At 48.8% G+C, this 17015-nt stretch overlaps 8 protein-coding genes across 8 annotated transcripts; 4 read left to right on the forward strand and 4 right to left on the reverse strand.

Moving 5' to 3' along the window:
* Positions 1-83: 83 nt before the first annotated feature.
* On the forward strand, positions 84-3155 carry BHQ10_007675 (uncharacterized protein; the record flags this gene model as incomplete). Its single annotated transcript, XM_040880396.1, has 4 exons — positions 84-138; positions 195-1720; positions 1773-1793; positions 2241-3155. The coding sequence occupies 4 exons, from the start codon at positions 84-86 to the stop codon at positions 3153-3155; spliced, it is 2517 nt and encodes an 838-aa protein (XP_040736178.1).
* A 356-nt stretch (positions 3156-3511) lies between these two features.
* Positions 3512-5567, forward strand: BHQ10_007676 (uncharacterized protein; the record flags this gene model as incomplete). The annotated part of the gene is made up of 3 exons (XM_040880397.1): positions 3512-3589; positions 3641-3752; positions 3802-5567. The coding sequence occupies 3 exons, from the start codon at positions 3512-3514 to the stop codon at positions 5565-5567; spliced, it is 1956 nt and encodes a 651-aa protein (XP_040736179.1).
* Positions 5568-5791: 224 nt separating this feature from the next.
* BHQ10_007677 (uncharacterized protein) lies at positions 5792-7468 on the reverse strand (the record flags this gene model as incomplete). The annotated part of the gene is made up of 2 exons (XM_040880398.1): positions 5792-7339; positions 7391-7468. The coding sequence occupies 2 exons, from the start codon at positions 7466-7468 to the stop codon at positions 5792-5794; spliced, it is 1626 nt and encodes a 541-aa protein (XP_040736180.1).
* Positions 7469-7699: 231 nt separating this feature from the next.
* On the forward strand, positions 7700-8599 carry BHQ10_007678 (uncharacterized protein; the record flags this gene model as incomplete). The annotated part of the gene is made up of 1 exon (XM_040880399.1): positions 7700-8599. One exon carries the CDS (start codon positions 7700-7702, stop codon positions 8597-8599), a length of 900 nt encoding a protein of 299 aa, XP_040736181.1.
* Positions 8600-8807: 208 nt separating this feature from the next.
* On the reverse strand, positions 8808-9497 carry BHQ10_007679 (uncharacterized protein; the record flags this gene model as incomplete). Its single annotated transcript, XM_040880400.1, has 3 exons — positions 8808-9043; positions 9102-9208; positions 9256-9497. 3 exons carry the CDS (start codon positions 9495-9497, stop codon positions 8808-8810), a joined length of 585 nt encoding a protein of 194 aa, XP_040736182.1.
* Positions 9498-9833: 336 nt separating this feature from the next.
* BHQ10_007680 (uncharacterized protein) lies at positions 9834-11432 on the forward strand (the record flags this gene model as incomplete). Its single annotated transcript, XM_040880402.1, has 2 exons — positions 9834-10220; positions 10269-11432. 2 exons carry the CDS (start codon positions 9834-9836, stop codon positions 11430-11432), a joined length of 1551 nt encoding a protein of 516 aa, XP_040736183.1.
* A 376-nt stretch (positions 11433-11808) lies between these two features.
* Positions 11809-12968, reverse strand: BHQ10_007681 (uncharacterized protein; the record flags this gene model as incomplete). The annotated part of the gene is made up of 4 exons (XM_040880403.1): positions 11809-11955; positions 12009-12737; positions 12791-12873; positions 12926-12968. The coding sequence occupies 4 exons, from the start codon at positions 12966-12968 to the stop codon at positions 11809-11811; spliced, it is 1002 nt and encodes a 333-aa protein (XP_040736184.1).
* A 1399-nt stretch (positions 12969-14367) lies between these two features.
* On the reverse strand, positions 14368-14872 carry BHQ10_007682 (uncharacterized protein; the record flags this gene model as incomplete). The annotated part of the gene is made up of 2 exons (XM_040880404.1): positions 14368-14504; positions 14551-14872. 2 exons carry the CDS (start codon positions 14870-14872, stop codon positions 14368-14370), a joined length of 459 nt encoding a protein of 152 aa, XP_040736185.1.
* Between the last annotated feature and the right edge of the window lie 2143 nt (positions 14873-17015).

Genomic DNA, 17015 nt, shown 5'->3' on the forward strand with positions numbered 1-17015 from the left:
CCGTACTTCAGAATTCCGACCTTATGAACAACGACTATCACTGTTGGATATCCGAAATCATCCAAGAACCTAGGCAACCCAATATGACTAAGCCCCAACTGCCGCGCCGAAGGGCGTACAAGCCCAAGGTCCAAACCGGTAAGTCCAATTTGTCCGCCGTACGACGGCCACTGATCCACTAACATGCGCGTAAGGCTGTATTCAGTGTAAAGGAGTTAGAATGAAATGTCCTGAGCAGCGACCAGCGTGCGCTCGCTGTCAGCGCTTGGGACTCGACTGCTGCTATCTGCCGCCCAAATCCATGCAGGCTGCTCGCAATGGTCGGAATCAAAAGCGTGCAAGCATGCGGCAGTTACTCCCTGCCACAGCATCCAGGATAGACATGCTACCGTCTTCATCGATTCTATCCCGGTGCAATCTGCAGCCAGGCGGAGGCATGTACCTCGAATGTTTCCGCGCGCAATTGGCCCTCATGGATCAAGATCTCGACATGACCGACTTCTGGCTCCACACCGTGCTCCGGGCCAGTCATAGCGATGACAGCGTCACATATGCCGTGATCGCAATCGGGGCCCTTGCACGCACGCGCATGCATTCAAACAGACCTATCTTCCGTAATCCGAATCCGCCCAATCAGGACGAGATGACACATTATAACACCGCTGTCATGTACTATAACAAAGCCATCAGCACTTTCCGCAGATATATCGCCAGCTCCAAACCGGACGATGCGGGTGTTCGTCGGACTATACTTATCATAACTGTCCTTTTTGTTGTATTTGAGATCTTCCACGGTAACAATCGAGCCGCTGACGCGCTGACAAGTACCGGCATTCTTCTCCTCAGGGATAAGATGCTGCATACTGTAACCACCAGTGGAAGTGCATCAAAGTCATCCCTAGCGGGCTCCATTGATGACCAAGGTATCATCGAAGCCGAGCTTTTCTTGGCCCGATGCGCCGCTATTTGTGCAAAGGCGTTCTACCTCGCTCCATACGCGCATGCGGACGGCGCGAAGGCCATGTTGATGATTCCAAGCACTGACCTGAATGTGCCGCCGCCGCCGGACGGCGATGCTAGTATCAAGACATTCTCATTTCAATTTCTCAATCTGCTGGCTGCTATCCTCATTTGGCATACACGTGCTCGAGCGCATCGACAAATGGGCATTCCGGTCGATAGCCACCCGGAACTCTTACAGCAACAGAAAAAACTCCAGATCCAGCTGCGGGAGTGGGTAAAGTCATACGAAACGCAGCTGAAAATGGGACATAAAAGCAACATCCTTCACTACTTTGAGCGGCAGCTCCTTCTTACCAAGCTGGCGCATGTTATCGTCTCATGTGAGATCGATTACACGGGGAACCTCTGGGACGTCATGGCGCCCGACTGCGCTGAGCTCACAGCCAAGTTCCGAGCTCACCTAAGTGCTGAGCTTGATGACCAATCAATTCCCGATGGCTCCTTGATCTCTTTAGAGAATACTTTTTCGTGGGGAATCTTCCTCACAGCCGCTACGAATCTATCTGCGTCATGCCGCGATCGAAGCGTGCGACTTGCCTGGATAGACATGGCCGAAAAGGCTACCAATTTGTCCTTTCTCAAACATCTACGTGGCAACGTTATTGCTACCGCTTTATTTATTAGAGCAGAGGAAGAGGGCAGGGATGAGACAGGCGTGATTCCACCATCTTCACGGTACGATCTAGATACCGCCACTGTAAGTCGCCCAGTTCAGCTACTGTGTCACACTGAATGCTAACACTTCATAGTGGAACGAAGACTCGGGACAGGTATGTCTCAGGCTAGTAGCGAAAGTGGCGGACGATGATGGAAGGCGCAAGACCAAAGAGGTAATATGTAACATAAATTAGGGCACCTACATAACTTACCCTAATATGAACCCTAATTAGATATTGTGGTTTGCACTGCCAAGACATGATGCTTAGTCATCGAAAGATCAAAGTTCAGCTCGTTAACTTCCAGCGCACTACTTGTGCGATGTATATAATACAACTGCAGGCTGGCCAGTGACTGGCAAGAGGGGTACCAAGTAGTTTGCGACCATATGAATTGAAATCACTGTCTTACTGTCTTTGTTGATTCGCCCTCGCTCTTTTGAAGCCAGCCTCAGGTACCCAAGTAACTAGCGAGTCATTTGTGTAACGGCATCCCAAATGCCGCCTCTGCCTCGCGCTGGATTGCCCAGCCAGCAGCGCCGCATAGTGCTTTATCATCAGACAATAGTGCCTCGTGAACGCGGCTATGTGCCCATGTTACCTTTGGTAGAGAATTACACAGGCGCAACACATATCATATTAGCTGCCTTCCACATCAACAGCCGGCCGGGCAACATCACCCTCAATGATGACCCTCCGGACAGCCCCATATATAGTTCGCTGTGGGAGGAAGTGCCTCAAATTCAGCGGACTGGAATTAAAGTGATGGGGATGCTAGGTGGTGCTGCACAGGGTAGCTTCCAGCGGCTGGATGGTCTGCAGGAGGAGTTTGAGGCGTATTACGCGCCGTTGCTAGCGATTGTGCGAAGATATGGCCTTGATGGATTGGATTTGGATGTTGAAGAGGCCATGTCACTGCGGGGGATCGTTAGATTGATTGATCGGCTCAAGGCTGATTTGGGCGATGCGTTCATCATCACTTTGGCGCCCGTTGCGGCTGCTCTGGTGGATCTGGGGAATCTGTCCGGTTTTAGTTATCGGGAATTAGAGCGCAGCAGAGGGTCTAAGATTAGCTGGTATAATGCGCAGTTTTACAATGGATGGGGCCAGGCTGGGGACCCGCGGATATATGCCACTATCATTTCTCGCGGATGGCCACCCAGCAAAGTCCTTTTGGGACTGTTGACGAATCCCGGAAACGGGAGCCAGGGATATGTCGCTTCAGAGGACATTGGGCCTGTGATTGCATTTTTAACGTTGCAGTTTCCTGATTTTGGGGGCGTCATGGGCTGGGAGTATTTCAATGCGTTGCCGGGAGGGTTGGAGCAACCCTGGCAATGGGCTGCTGAGATGTCACTCAGTATGGGGATGGCACAGGTATTGTCAACGGCGCAGATGGTCGCCGGAATGGGTGCGCTGAGAGAAGGATTAATGGGGTTCTTGAGTAATATCCAGAACCAGAACAGACAGCAGTGATCAATGACATTATGAACGAGTTCACGAATTTTCCGCAGTTTTTACTAACTAGTCAACACCTCGTAGTCGGCTCCATGATGGTCTTCATAAATCACCAAAAGAGACATCCGGATAGTGGTAGACACTCATCCTCGTCAATTCGCCGTCAATAATGAGAAGAAATGGATATGGAGTCAATGGGTGGTTGATAAATGGTCTGATGCTGACGTCATCGTTGGCCCGACATTAATCTCGGCGACTACACCCCTTCAACCTCAATCACTGTTCAACACATCACAGATTCTGCTGGCAGAATTACTCTCATCCTTCTTATGTTAGCTATTCTAAATTAATTTTATGATACCAATTCTGTCGCAATGAGCAACTGGCTCACCATCGCAACGGCTCTCAGCTCCGCGCTGATCCGAGTCGCGAGCTTCATTTTCCTTCGATGGGTGCGTCCTATCTTTCCAAGTCTAGAAGAAATGCTAAGATTATATGTATAGATTCCAGGCCATCCATTTCCTCCTGTGATTCTGGCATGTTCCGGAATATATCTATCGTCAACGGTTTTGTTACTGGGGCCGGCTAATGAAGAGCCTGTGGAAGCAACAACAAGTGAGTAGCTCGTGTTCGCTATCACGAACTATAACTGACTTTTTACCAGCCGAAAAGTCTCGCACAAAGCCGCGCAAGCAAAATGGTTCAGACAGTGGCTCCCTTTCAGCACATCTGATAGGCGTGCCATCGAAAAAAAATGTGTTTGCGACAGCGCTCAACATCTTGATAAACCTGGCTTTGACAGGCTTTACGCTTGACTTTCTTTACCGTGGCCGAGTTTTGTATCCTACGGATGAGCTTGCATTTTCTCGAATCGGCTACGTCTCTCCGACGACGGCGAATTTACTGGTCAGAGAACCACACGTCTCCAACTTCCCCGTGACAATCAAATATCAAGAAGCCACACACTCCGACTCGGATTACTGGACTGAAGAAGGCAAAATATACCAACTCAATGCCGCGAAAGATTTCACCTTTCCAGTGACGATCAAAAACCTCAAACCATCAACACAATACCGTTACACCTTGTCAAACAATCAGACGGGCACTTTTATCACTGCTCCACAGTCTGGAACACAGTCAGCAAACAGACTCTCTTTTTTGACTTCGAGCTGTATCAAGCCGAATTTCCCTTACAGCGCTTTCTCACACCCTCTCCGCATATTGGGTCTTGAGCAAATATCGCACGCAATCAAGAAATTACCCTCGCTGCACCGGCCGTCATTCATGCTCTTTCTCGGAGACTTTATCTATATTGACGTGCCGCTTAGACATGGCTCTTCCTTGGAGGAATATCGAGCTGAATACAGACGTGTATACTCCTCCCCAAGCTGGCACGAACCCGCTGATGAACGTCCCATTGATCTGCCCTGGCTCCATACCATGGACGACCATGAAATCGCAAACGACTGGGACAAGGGCAACATGACACATCCTTACCCAGAGGCCGCTGACCCTTTCAATCTGTATCATGTCAGCGTAAACCCGCCCATCCCCCCACTGCCATATGCCGTCCCTGAAAACACGACATACTTCTCCTTCATACAAGGGCCCGCATCTATCTTCATGCTCGACACACGCACATACCGCACAACTCCAAATCTCCCCAACTCCACAATCCTAGGGTATGCACAACTCAACTCTTTGTTAGCATTCATCTCTCGCCCCGAACCCGCAGAAGTAAAATGGAAAATCATCGCGTCTAGCGTGCCATTTACCAAAAACTGGCGAGTCGGTACACAGGATACATGGGGCGGCTTCCTGGACGAGCGCCGCCTCGTTCTCGAAGCACTATGGCGCGCTGAGCGCGAACTCGGCGTTCGCATTGTGCTACTAAGTGGTGACCGGCACGAATTCGGCGCAACTCGTTTTCCAGACCCAAGCTACGAATTAACATCAAACGAGCTGGCATCAGATACAGCAGATGCATATGGAATCCACGAATTCAGCGTCGGCCCCTTGAACATGTTCTATCTCCCCATCCGATCATACCGCCAAACCGACAGCGAGGATATAATGGTCAAATACGTCCCCGACGGAAATGTGAAATTCGGACAGATCGATATTGATCTGTACGATGGTACGGGCGGCGCATCTGACGTCATGCTTGATAATCTTGAAGGACCACACTCGGTACTTACGTATTCTCTGCATGTTGATGATAAGGTAGTGTGGAAGTATCAACTCTCCATCCCCTTGCTGCCTGACGAGATTGGGACTGGTGCAAAGGCGCGATTACCGCCTGGGAAGGTCCTTTTTGATGAGGCACCTTTGCGTGGTTGGGGTTTACAAGAGCAGATCGGTTTTGTTGAAGAGAAGGCGAGGATCGTCTGGGATAGCTTGAAGGAGAGGATTACCCCAGTTTTGAATTAGGAGAGGAAAGAGATGAGGGTTGACTAGATAGAGTTCTTTGGTTTCTAGGGTTATTCGGGTATTGCATTGGATAAAGTGATTGACGTCAATGAGTAATATGTTCTTCAATGACTTGGTACAGGCTATAATTTCATTCGAACGCCAGACTCCAGGTCTCTTCATGCATCATGCCACATAAACAGGTACGAAGTAACTTTGGTAGTAAGTTGAAGCAATAAGATAGATCACCGCCCCCGTCCCCTACCACCACCTCCACCCATTCCGCCCATACCACCACCTCCCATTAACCCGCTCATCTGACTCATCATACTCTGCAAGTCCATGCCTCCAAAATTCGGCATTCCGCCTGCACCTCCTGCACCACCAGCCCCTCCTTGTCCCCCTTGCAACATCTGCATCATCTTCGCCATATCACCCATACCAGGCATACCGCCCGCACCACCAGCGCCGCCCATGGACTGCATCCGTTTCTGCATAGCGGCCATTTGCTGCTCTTTGTTTCCGCCCTTGAGCATGTTTTGTGCACGCTGCATTTGTTTGCGTTGCCCGCCGACGCGTTTGGCCATGCCGGCCATCATGCGGTGTTGTGACAGCAAATCTTCGACTTCGCGGACTGTGGTGCCGCTGCCGCAGGCAACGCGCACAATTCGACTGGGCTGTTCGACGAAAAGTTTGCCGTCGCTGTCGAGTTCGGCGGTCGTCATGCTGTCGAAAAGATAAATCATGCGGCGCAGTTTCATTGTACCATCTTCATCGTCAAGACCGGCAGTGATATTCGACAAGCCGGGGATCATGCCTGATATTTTTGACAGGGGACCCATTTTCATTATCGAGGTGATGTTTTCACGGAAATCGCGGATTGTGTAGATGCCCTCGGAGATGTGTTTGTACGTCTCCTTTGCGCCAGCGGAGTCCTTGGTTATGGCTTKTACATGCTCGACTAATCCAGCCATGTCTCCCATTCCGAGTAACTTCTGGACAAAAGCCTTTGGTTCGAATCGTTCCAGGTCCATCATGTGTTCTCCAGTACCCAAGAAAATAATTGGGGTATGTGTAGCGGCGACTGCAGAGATAGCACCACCTCCGGCAGCATGGCCGTCGGTTTTGGTGATGATGATCGCACCGAAATCTGCCGTTGCCTTGAAGGCTGAAGATTGCGCTTCGGCGGCTTGGCCGATGGTACTATCAAGCACCAAGATAGTTTGATCTGGTCGCACCGCATTTTGGATCTGAGTCATTTCCTCGAATAGATCCTCTTCCTGTTTGTGACGACCACTCGTGTCGACAATGATAATATCGAATCGCTCCTTCTTGAACTGTGCCACMCCCTCCGCCGCCACAACGACGGGATCCGTTTGAGTCAAACTGCCGTAGTATGGAATCTTCGCCTTGATAGCATTCTGCTTCAACTGATCAAAAGCACCAGCACGGAATGTATCCGCGCAGACAAGCGCCGTCTTGAATCCGCGCATCTGATAATGTCTCGCCAATTTGGTACATGTTGTCGTCTTTCCGGCACCTTGTAAACCCACAAACATGATCACATTGACTCTTCCCTTTTTGGGCTTAAAGGGATCCGCATGGGGGTTGACGAGCGCAACTAGCTCATCAAAGACGGCTTTTTGGATAAGGCGTTTCTTATTGACGGCTGAGGGGAGGGAGGAGAAGTTGACGCTGTGTTTGATGGATTTGCGTAGGTTTTGGACGAGGCGGACGTTGACGTCGGCGGATAGAAGAGCAGAGCAGATTTCTTTCAGCATGTCATCGAATGCCTACGAATAGACCGTTAGTTGAGACAACCAATATGACACTGTCAACCATACCTTCTCGTCGAGTGTGCTTGACCTCGTGAGGTCATTCACGGCGGCGTTGATGCGCCGCCCTAGATCTTGAAGGACCATATCTATTTAGTGTATTTTGTCAGATGTCAAGATAGACTGCGCAGAGTAGAATGCGCAATTCAGAATGTCGAGGTTGTCGAGAGTGGGATGAACTAATTGTGGCAAGTCCAGACTGCGGAGGGTCTCCACCAATCGGAGCGAGCTGGTCTCCCGCCTACCATATCGATCGTGAAAAAAAATAGAGCTTCTTCCGCTCATCTCGCAACAGTCAATACCCTCAATACCGACACAATGGCGATCACAGCAGCTTCTAAAAAGAGAAAGGTCCAGGACGGAATGGCCGGCAGGATCCAGCCGAAAAAGAAATTCAGAAAACAGACCGAATACCACAGCAGCACCGAGGACGAGGACGAGAGCGACAATGATGCGTCGACTTTTGCTCCTGTAAACTTACTCGATTCGGACGAGGAGGGCCAAGTCTCAAAACCCAAGGCCACTCAGGAAAATACCTCTTTGTCTGCGGCACCGAAGAAATCAAACAATAAGGAAGAAATTGTCGAGGAAGACGACGATGTCGAGGACGATGAACCGGATGTAAATGCATCGAGTGGAGACGAGGACGAAGAAGACGACAGAGAAGCCCGCGAGGACAATGACTCCATGGCCGACGATGACGACGAAGAAGGCGGCATCCGTCTTAAGACAGTTACGAAACGTCACGATCCTACCGCATTTTCTACATCTATATCCAAAATTCTGTCCACAAAACTACCTACATCCGCCCGCGCAGACCCAGTCCTGTCGCGAAGCAAAGCCGCTGCCCAAGCATCATCCGAGCTCGCCAATGAACGTCTTGAACAGCGCGCACGCTCCAAGCTCCGCGCCGAAAAGAAGGAAGAGCAGGAAAGAGGCCGAGTCCGGGACGTCCTAGGTATTGAACGCGGAGAAGCCGGCGAAACAGCCGAGGAGGAAAAAAGGTTGCGCAAGATTGCGCAACGCGGTGTTGTCAAACTGTTCAATGCGGTTCGTGCGGCTCAAGTTCGTGGTGAAGAAGCGGCGCGCGCAGAACAAAAGAAGGGCACGATTGGAATTGAGGAGAGGAAAAAGGCAGCGAATGAGGTTAGCAAGCAGAGTTTCTTGGAATTGATTAATGGGAAGAAGGGCAAGGCATTGAATATTGAGGAGGCTTGAGCCATGAGACACGATACCTCGATCGCTATTGCATATCCTGGCGTTTTGGTTTCGTAAAAGTTTTTTGTGTTGTTACATACCAAGGATTGATTATATATCTATCTACAAATACAAGCTGGCGGCTCGCCGAGCGGATCCATAATCACGTCGTAGCGTTGAGTAGAGAGCTGAATGTGAAAGTCGAAAGAAGGCAACCAATATAGATGTCCTATTTGAAGTCGCTTGCTTGCAAGTTTCTCGTCATTGCGGGCAATCGCACCACTAATCCGTCCAAATCTTTCTTCATCTTCACCTGACATCCCAATCGGGATGTCTCTGTAAGCCCAAAGGCGAGATCCAGCATATCATTTTCGTCGTCGTCGGGCTCGGGAATTCGGTCATATAGCTCTGCGTCTTCGACGATTACATGGCAAGTTGAGCATGCGCAAGAACCCCCGCAAGCTCCTATAACATAGTCAGTTGAATTCAATTGGTAAATTAGCAGGTGACGCAGGGCACCCACCCTCCATTTCCAGGTCATTTGCCTGCGCAATGTCCAGCAGATTATCACCTTCGGAAACTTGAAAGTCGTATCTTTCTCCATCCTTGTCGATAAACGACACATTTATCCTACCAAAGTCAGTATTTCTTCAACCGGTTGTTGGCGATTGACTCACTCTTCGCCCGGCTTAGGCGGAGTGATATGGCCATGAGCGGCAGCCGACGTGACAGAAAACTGTCGCCTTGACTGCGCAATGCCTCGCACGTATAAATCTCGTCGCACAGCCTGGCTTATTTTGTTCGATTGGAAGAGCTGCTTTCGTGCGCCACTAAGTCCGCTGATATGCCGACGGTCGACTGAGACTGTCCTTGATGCGGCTCGCCGGAGCTGATGGGCAGCTTCCTTCCAGAGGGTCATGTTGTATTGATTGTACGACAGAGATAATATACTCAGTCGAGAGGGAAACAAAGGATTAAAAGTGGCACAAAACGAAGGGTGTTTTTCATTTCAATGTCCGAGCTAGATGGGCTCGGGCATAATTACCTTGTGGAGACGGGAAAAATAAAGGCGGCAGCGGCAATATTTTCTGTCAGCTTAAGCTCGTTCCGCGATCTCCATAACCTCATCATCATCTCACAACTTACTCATTACCAACCCACATGCCCATTGCTCACTGATCACAACAGAGCACATTTTGTTCATATCGAATGTCCCAAATACTATAACGGAGTCTCACTCCTTTCCAACCCAAACATGGCCTCGCGCGAAAGCAACCCATTACGTCCGTATTACGTCCCTCCTATTGGGCTTTCTCCCAGCGAGAGCCTCAACGCTTCCTCAGCTGCTCACATCACCTCCCATGCCTCATCAAGGACAATCATAGGCGGCTCGGCGAGAGATCTGCTGTCGGATTTGGATTATAGCGATTATCTAGATGCGTCGCCGTCGGTGTCGGAGTGGTTCAGAGATCTGCTCGATCGGGCAGTATGGAAATACTCGAGTGCTCTGTTAGCACAGCCGTTCGACGTTGCGAAGACGCTGCTTCAGATATATGTCGTGCCAGGCGAAGAGGAGACTCAAAATATACATGATGCTCAACGAAGGCAGAGCCAGCACTTTCGGGATGACACTTCCGATCAGGTATATGCGTCTTGCGCTGCCAAACATGCCAACTGCTAATGATTACAGGATTCCCAATCCTCAGACGACGAGAGCCATTATTTCACCAGCACTGCTCCAACAACACCCTCACCTTCTACTCCCAGGTCCCGTAAATCTCGCCCCCAAATAACCGACCGAGCTGGATACATCCAGCAGCCTCCGATCCCCAAATACTGTCTACAAATCAAGAACCCCTCTTCCTTGATGGAAGTCGTCTCTCGCCTATGGACAACAAGCGGACCGACATCAGTATGGAAGGGTACTAATGCCACATTCATGTACTCGCTCCTCCTGCCTACGCTCAACACTTTCCTTCGCAGTCTTCTGTCAGCTATTATCGGCTTKCCGGAGATCGGGAGTGCGTCATCACTCACTGAAGATATATTGACGGTATCTTCGCCGAGCGCTACATTGATTATAACATTCATTGCCTCTGCACTGTCGTCTATCATCCTTGCACCCCTCGACACCGCGCGTACGTTTCTTATCGCAACCCCGCTCACACACGGCCCTCGATCATTATTCCGCGCGCTACGACTCCTTCCAACCCCGAATTATACGATACCCACTCACCTCGTTCCGATTACTGTCCTTCACTCCAGTCTACCCAGTCTTATTTCCATGGGCACGCCTTTATTCCTCAAAAATTATTTCTCCATTGACCCCGTTCTTAATCCTTCTGCTTGGGGTCTATTCAGCTTTGTGTCGAGTGGGCTCGAGCTTGCCGTCCGGTTTCCTTTGGAGACTGTCTTGCGACGAGCCCAGATCGCGACTTTCACATCACCGGCTCTGCGTCAGCGTGGCCATCTCCGTGTCAAATCTTTAAAGTCCTCGAAATCCTTGATCAAAACCGACTCCGAGAGCTCCGAAATCGAAACAATCGTGCCTACACCAAAAACATATCGCGGCATCATCGGCACCATGTGGGGTATCGTCTACGAAGAGGGCGTAACAACAGAATCAGAGGACGAGGTCTCACATATAGTTGGCACACAACCCAGCCAAAAGCGACGAAGACCCGGTCAGGGCATCCAAGGCCTCTATCGAGGTTGGAGAATGGGGATGTGGGGATTGGCAGGTATATGGGGAGCAGGCTTCCTAGGCGCTGCAATGGGCAATGGCGAGGATGAGATTGTGGCATCTACGCCTGGCTTTGAGTATCGCAAGGGCGGTGTCGCGCGACCTTTCTGATCCGTCATCCCATGTATCTTGAGAGAAATCTCTCTGCTTTCCTTCAGCATATATTGATTTGACGAGTTTCGGCGTTTGTACCTGATAAATAGAGCGGACTGGATCGGCGATTGTTCTCTTCCATTTTTAAGAGGTTTTTCTACATATACCATGGCACGAGCATGATGATTGATTCCCATTCTTTTGACTTGTTTGTGCGGTTTTTTGTGTCTGATGATTCCCACTCAACTCTAATATAATCTCCAATACATATTTATAATGTTACTGTATATTCTTCAATAGAACCAAAGTATTGTGATATGGAATATGTTCAATGCTCTCTTTACATCAACAAATGAAACGCACCAGCTGTCATGCACCAGCTGTCATACACCATCTACAACTTGCTCTGCAGAGAATCTCCAGTATAGAAAGCCTGAGTCCGCTTCAGGGACTCGGCAGCCTCCTTCTCAATACGCGCAAGTAGTACTTGACATGTCGGAATATCGTGGATCAGACCGATGACTTGTCCCGCCGTCCATACCTATATCCAATCAGCAAACGCATCACTAAAGCAAGAGGGAAAGTAAGACATACACCAAAGTCCGGATCACCATTAATAAAAACCTGCCTACCGCGCTGCCCACTCACAAATGGCGCAACCTCGGCAAACTCGCCGGTCGTGGACTCCTTCTCAATCTTGATCGCTTCCAGAGATACTTTGTTCTTGAACAGTCTCGTCGTATTCTTCCATCGACGCAACACGAGCGCCGTATCGGTTTCCTGCGCTTTCACGATCGCTTCTTTGATATTATTGTGAATCGGCGCCTCGACGGTACACATGAACCGCGTGCCCATATTGATACCTTCCGCGCCCAGAGATAGAGCGGCAGCCAGACCTTGACCATCTGCAAACCCGCCGGAAGCGATGAACGGAATCTTGAGCTGTTGACGCGCACGACTCAGCAGGATGAAATTCGTAATGTCGTGCTCGCCCACATGACCCGCACACTCGAAGCCGTCAATGGACAGGAAATCTACACCAAGCTTTTCGGCGGCCTTGGCGTGTCGGATGGTTGTGCATTTGTGTAGGATGATTGTTCCGGCTTTCTTGAGTTGTTCGATTACGGGACCGGGACTGTTGCCGGCTGTTTCGACGATCTTGACGCCTTCTTCGATCACGACGCGCGCGTAGGCGGCGTAGTCGGGGGGAACCAAAGCGGGGAGGAGGGTTATGTTTACGCCGAAGGGTTTGGAGGTCAGTTTGCGGGTTCTGCGGATTTCTTTGCGCAGGTCTTCCGGGGTTGGTTGGGTGAGGGCTGTTAGCTGTATCAAGTAGGTTAGTCGTTGTCGGTGCAAGAGGAGGATGTCAAACGTACAATTCCCAGACCGCCAGCGTTACTAACTGCAGCTGCGAGCTCGGCGTATCCGACCCATTGCATTCCACCCTGGACAACGGGGACTGTGAAGAGCCCATCAGTATTTCGTACTTTCATCGGTAAGACGCGCCTTACCTGCAATTCCCAGTTTCCGGGTAAGCGCCGTGTTGAAAGGCATCGTGTCCCTAACACTATGCTAACTGGATGTGTATGTAAGTGTGTAAGTTTGTAAAAGGCAACCACAGGTCACAAACGTTGAAAATAGAAGCGAAGAAATAAAGTAGACGTCTTGCAGTGGAAAGCGTGGTATGTTCAATGTTGCCGGACCGCGGGCGGCTGTCGGCGTGGGGAAGCCGAGGTTTGATTAGTGAACTGTGGAGAGACTTCGGGGATCTCCAACGCCTACGTACCTTGTCGGCTTAACTTTTGTGCGATTGCTAGGTAGTCTCTGGTGATTATTCTACCAGGTAAGTGTATATTTCATGATCCAAGCAGGTCTGATACGGCCGTACCTGACTGATTTCACATTTCAGACGCTGACATGTGATCCTCCTTATCGATAAGGGTTTACTGTGAGACTAACCGGATCAGGCAGTGTCTTCGCCAGCAGTGTTTTTGCTCTCGATTTAGCCCTAAAGGAAGTGGCTATCGTACTAGATAAAAAGAAACATACATGATTACTATAGTACTTCATTATACCGTGTGCATTGCCTATAAGCTGTAGTGATGTCGGAGGTTGGCCAAAAACATAGATGCACGTATGGCATGTATATATATGTATATATCCGAGCAACACACAACGATGCATGTAAATACTCAATATGAATCACTTTGATCATTGAACCAGACGGTTGATTGTCATATCACAGCAACCATCAGTATAACAACTGAAAACTTAATATCCAACAGAAATACACATATTGAAGCCATCCAGTAGCTTATAGACGTAGATTGATAGTTCCGCAAACATTTACGGTGATGAATATAGTGGGAACTTGGAGTCTCTACGTTTGCTGCTGACTCATGTCAGATTATATAGGTACACTATTGATTCAGTGCCTTCAATTGCTTAAGCTTGGTGAGGAATATAGACGTATATGTAGTGATGTTTTGACAGAAAGGGTTTGGTGACTCAATGTTCTGCCTAGGTACTGCGATGGTGTCTTGTGCAAGAACACTTTGGATCCATAGGCTAATTTGCTGCGAAAATATGTATTGTTTACTAAAGCTAAATTGTGCCCAGAAAGCAAGTTATCCATTTAGTACTAGGGTGATACGAGAACGATTGGATTTTACTACCAAGAAGATACGAAAGTCAAACATTCTAGATTAATGAATTATGCCGAGACAATCTTTTATTACATTTATACCATCCTTCACCTAGCAGGAGAGGAAAACAAAAAGACAAGTGATAGAAACAAAAGTATAAGTAAAAGGAGAACCCCTTTGAAAATGTATCAGTCCGAAATTCTCACCATCCCTTTTCCTCCAGCAATGCACGATACTTGACAATCAGCTAGATAGAATGGTAATTGACAGAGATAGAAAAGAGAACAGGTAGTTGTACATAGAGCCCTTTACAAAAGAGAACCAAGAGCGATGCAAGGAACGTTGAGTCCGATGAGGTCGCCAGAGGAGTCGGCAGAGTTGCCCTGGCAGCAAGCAATGTTCTGCTTGCACTGGCTGTTGATGAGATCGGAGATACCGATGATGACTGTATGTGTTAGACTGGAATCGGCACTGAAGCAGGAAGAACTTACGATCGAGGTTGAGCTTGGAGCACTTGTCGAAGAGACCGAGACCCTTGGCACCGTTCTTGCCTCCGAGAAGGTCGGAGAGGGCACCAGCTAGAGGGCCGGACACAACCTCGACCTGGTCGCCGGTGAAGGTGGTATCATCGCAGCAAGCAATTTGGTTGTCATTACCACAGGCAGCCTTAGCTTCCTCGACGGTAACGTCGTCGCTAACAGGCCAGAAAGCCTGCTGTCCGCCAACCTGGGAACCCTTGCCAGGAGCAGGGCCAACGTTGGGGAGAGCGACTGCGGTAGCAGCGAGAGCAAGAAGAGCGGTGGTGAACTGCATTTTGATTTTTGTTGTTTGAAACGAACGAATGTTCTTCGAAAAGTTGGTAAAAGTAAAGAGTGCTTGTCTGGAAGACTGCTCGGCAAAGAAGTGAATGCTTGAGAGAGTGTGATTGTGATGATGAGAAGAAAAGACTGTTGAAGGTCGTTGATTCAACACCCTTATATAGACGAAGGTGGAGAGGCTTCGGGCTTGAATTGTTTTCGACCAAAAGGCTATTGTGTATGGGTGAACAAAGCAAACTGTTTTGGAAAATATCGTGGAATGCAACATTCATAGGAACTTCAGTGAATTGTTGTGTGCTTGGGCGCTGTGATAGGCCCTGGAATGGGATCCAGGTAAATTATGGAATGGATAACCCTCCAACCACCCAGGGAGAAGCATCTGCACGAGCCTTTAGATTCAGGAACACCACTCATATGCCGCAGATGAGGTATGCTAATTTCAATTCTGCGCTATCGCGTGTGGATTTCTCATTCATGACTGCGATCTTCCCCATCTCTAACGCCGCAGAAACTGGTTACTGCAAGATCGAGACCTAAGGATCTTCCTTGTTCAGGTGTGTTCAAGGTACTAAGTGGTAAGTCTTTTGACTTTGCCCCATCTCGTGGGAATAGTTTGTACCTTGTTGACCCATACGTGGATAGGCATAACTCTTGACGGTAGCATTATTGCAGTTTGCAGGCATAGTACTAGACCCGGGAGATCTCCTGCTGTAGTAGAAACTCGATCCGCTATCAAACTTGATTTAGTAAAGGGATAGACTTAAGCGCTACAAAAGTCTCCTACAACTCAATAAGTGGAATTCCTAGGGCTAAGCGAGAAGACATGGAACGGAGTCCATGCATCCTAGTAAACCTTCGTCTCCTGCTTAGCCTTCGCTGACCCTACTAGATAGATAGCCAAGGTCACGCCTGTATTTTCCTCAAGCCTGTGATGTACGTGGCGTGCCAAGCATCCTGGAATGCCTTGTAGGGCGGCTCATATTGTAGAATTGTATATGCAAGGACTGCACGAGGGATGGCGGGATACAACCAGTCAGGAAGCAGCACATCGTCCGCGAGAATTAAGCATTGAAATTAACGAATGAAGCACCAGGAATTTGTGATAATCAGTTCGGTGCTTTGGTCAAGTTTCCTCAATCGGTGTGAGATTTATCAGAAAAGGTATGCGAGGTTATTGTTAGCTTATTGTTAGCTATGCCTGAAAACGTAAGCAGCTTTGGTGTTTTCGGCAGGGAATGATCGACCCTCATTGTAGGAACGAGGAATAGTAGAATACTGTACGTAGGAATCGAGTTGATGATAGCGTTCAGCACCGTTGCATTATTCATTAAGTGATGATGCTGTGAGTCCCGATTTATTATCAATGATTTTCTTCCGATTAAATTACCAAGTTCGTAACTCGCTGTGATTACGACTAGCTCCGTAAAGTTGGTTATCAGATTATCCCCAGATATGTTCTTAAGTATGCTGATACTTGTTTGTATCTACTGTAGCATTGGTGACAAAATAAAACAAGGCACGTACTGTCGAGGGTAGTGAGGGAATTTCCTTCGGGCCAGTTTGACGTCAACTTTACTGGAAAATCAAACAATACTCAGAAGAGAGCCGGAAGAAACAGGTGCTTGAAAGATTTCTCTTATGGAAAGGAAGAGAGATTGTTCGGTATGTTACGATTCTTCTCGGTCAATCATCTTGTGGCATGGGCTGGATAGTGTATCATGTCCATATCCTTCAAATCCTCCAAGTAATACCCAAATGGCTCCATCAGAGTAGTTGAAGTTGGGATGGGATCTGAGTCGTAGCACAGCTTCAGTAAAGTTTCCCTTTACAGGCCTTGGCCGTCCCCCGCCGAAGGGCTTTATCGCTCCCTCCTTAAGATATTCATTAACAAAGTAATCCAGAGATGGATATGTAGGACGGCCTCCTCGACCCTATGATCAATCTATGGCTACCTATGTGACAACCATGAAAGGACCTTGAGTTTACAAAAGAAGGGTGATGAAGCTATTCACAACATCCATTACATAAGCTATCTTACATAATAAGGACATTGACCCATGGTAAGGAGGCACGTGAGCAATATATGAAAAACTTTACCTTACACTCTCGAATTGTGTGGGAAAAAAAGAAAGAGGCAG

Source organism: Talaromyces amestolkiae, assembly GCF_001896365.1.
Source record: "Talaromyces amestolkiae strain CIB chromosome Unknown scaffold16.1, whole genome shotgun sequence".
Classification (NCBI taxonomy): Eukaryota; Fungi; Ascomycota; class Eurotiomycetes; order Eurotiales; family Trichocomaceae; genus Talaromyces; species Talaromyces amestolkiae.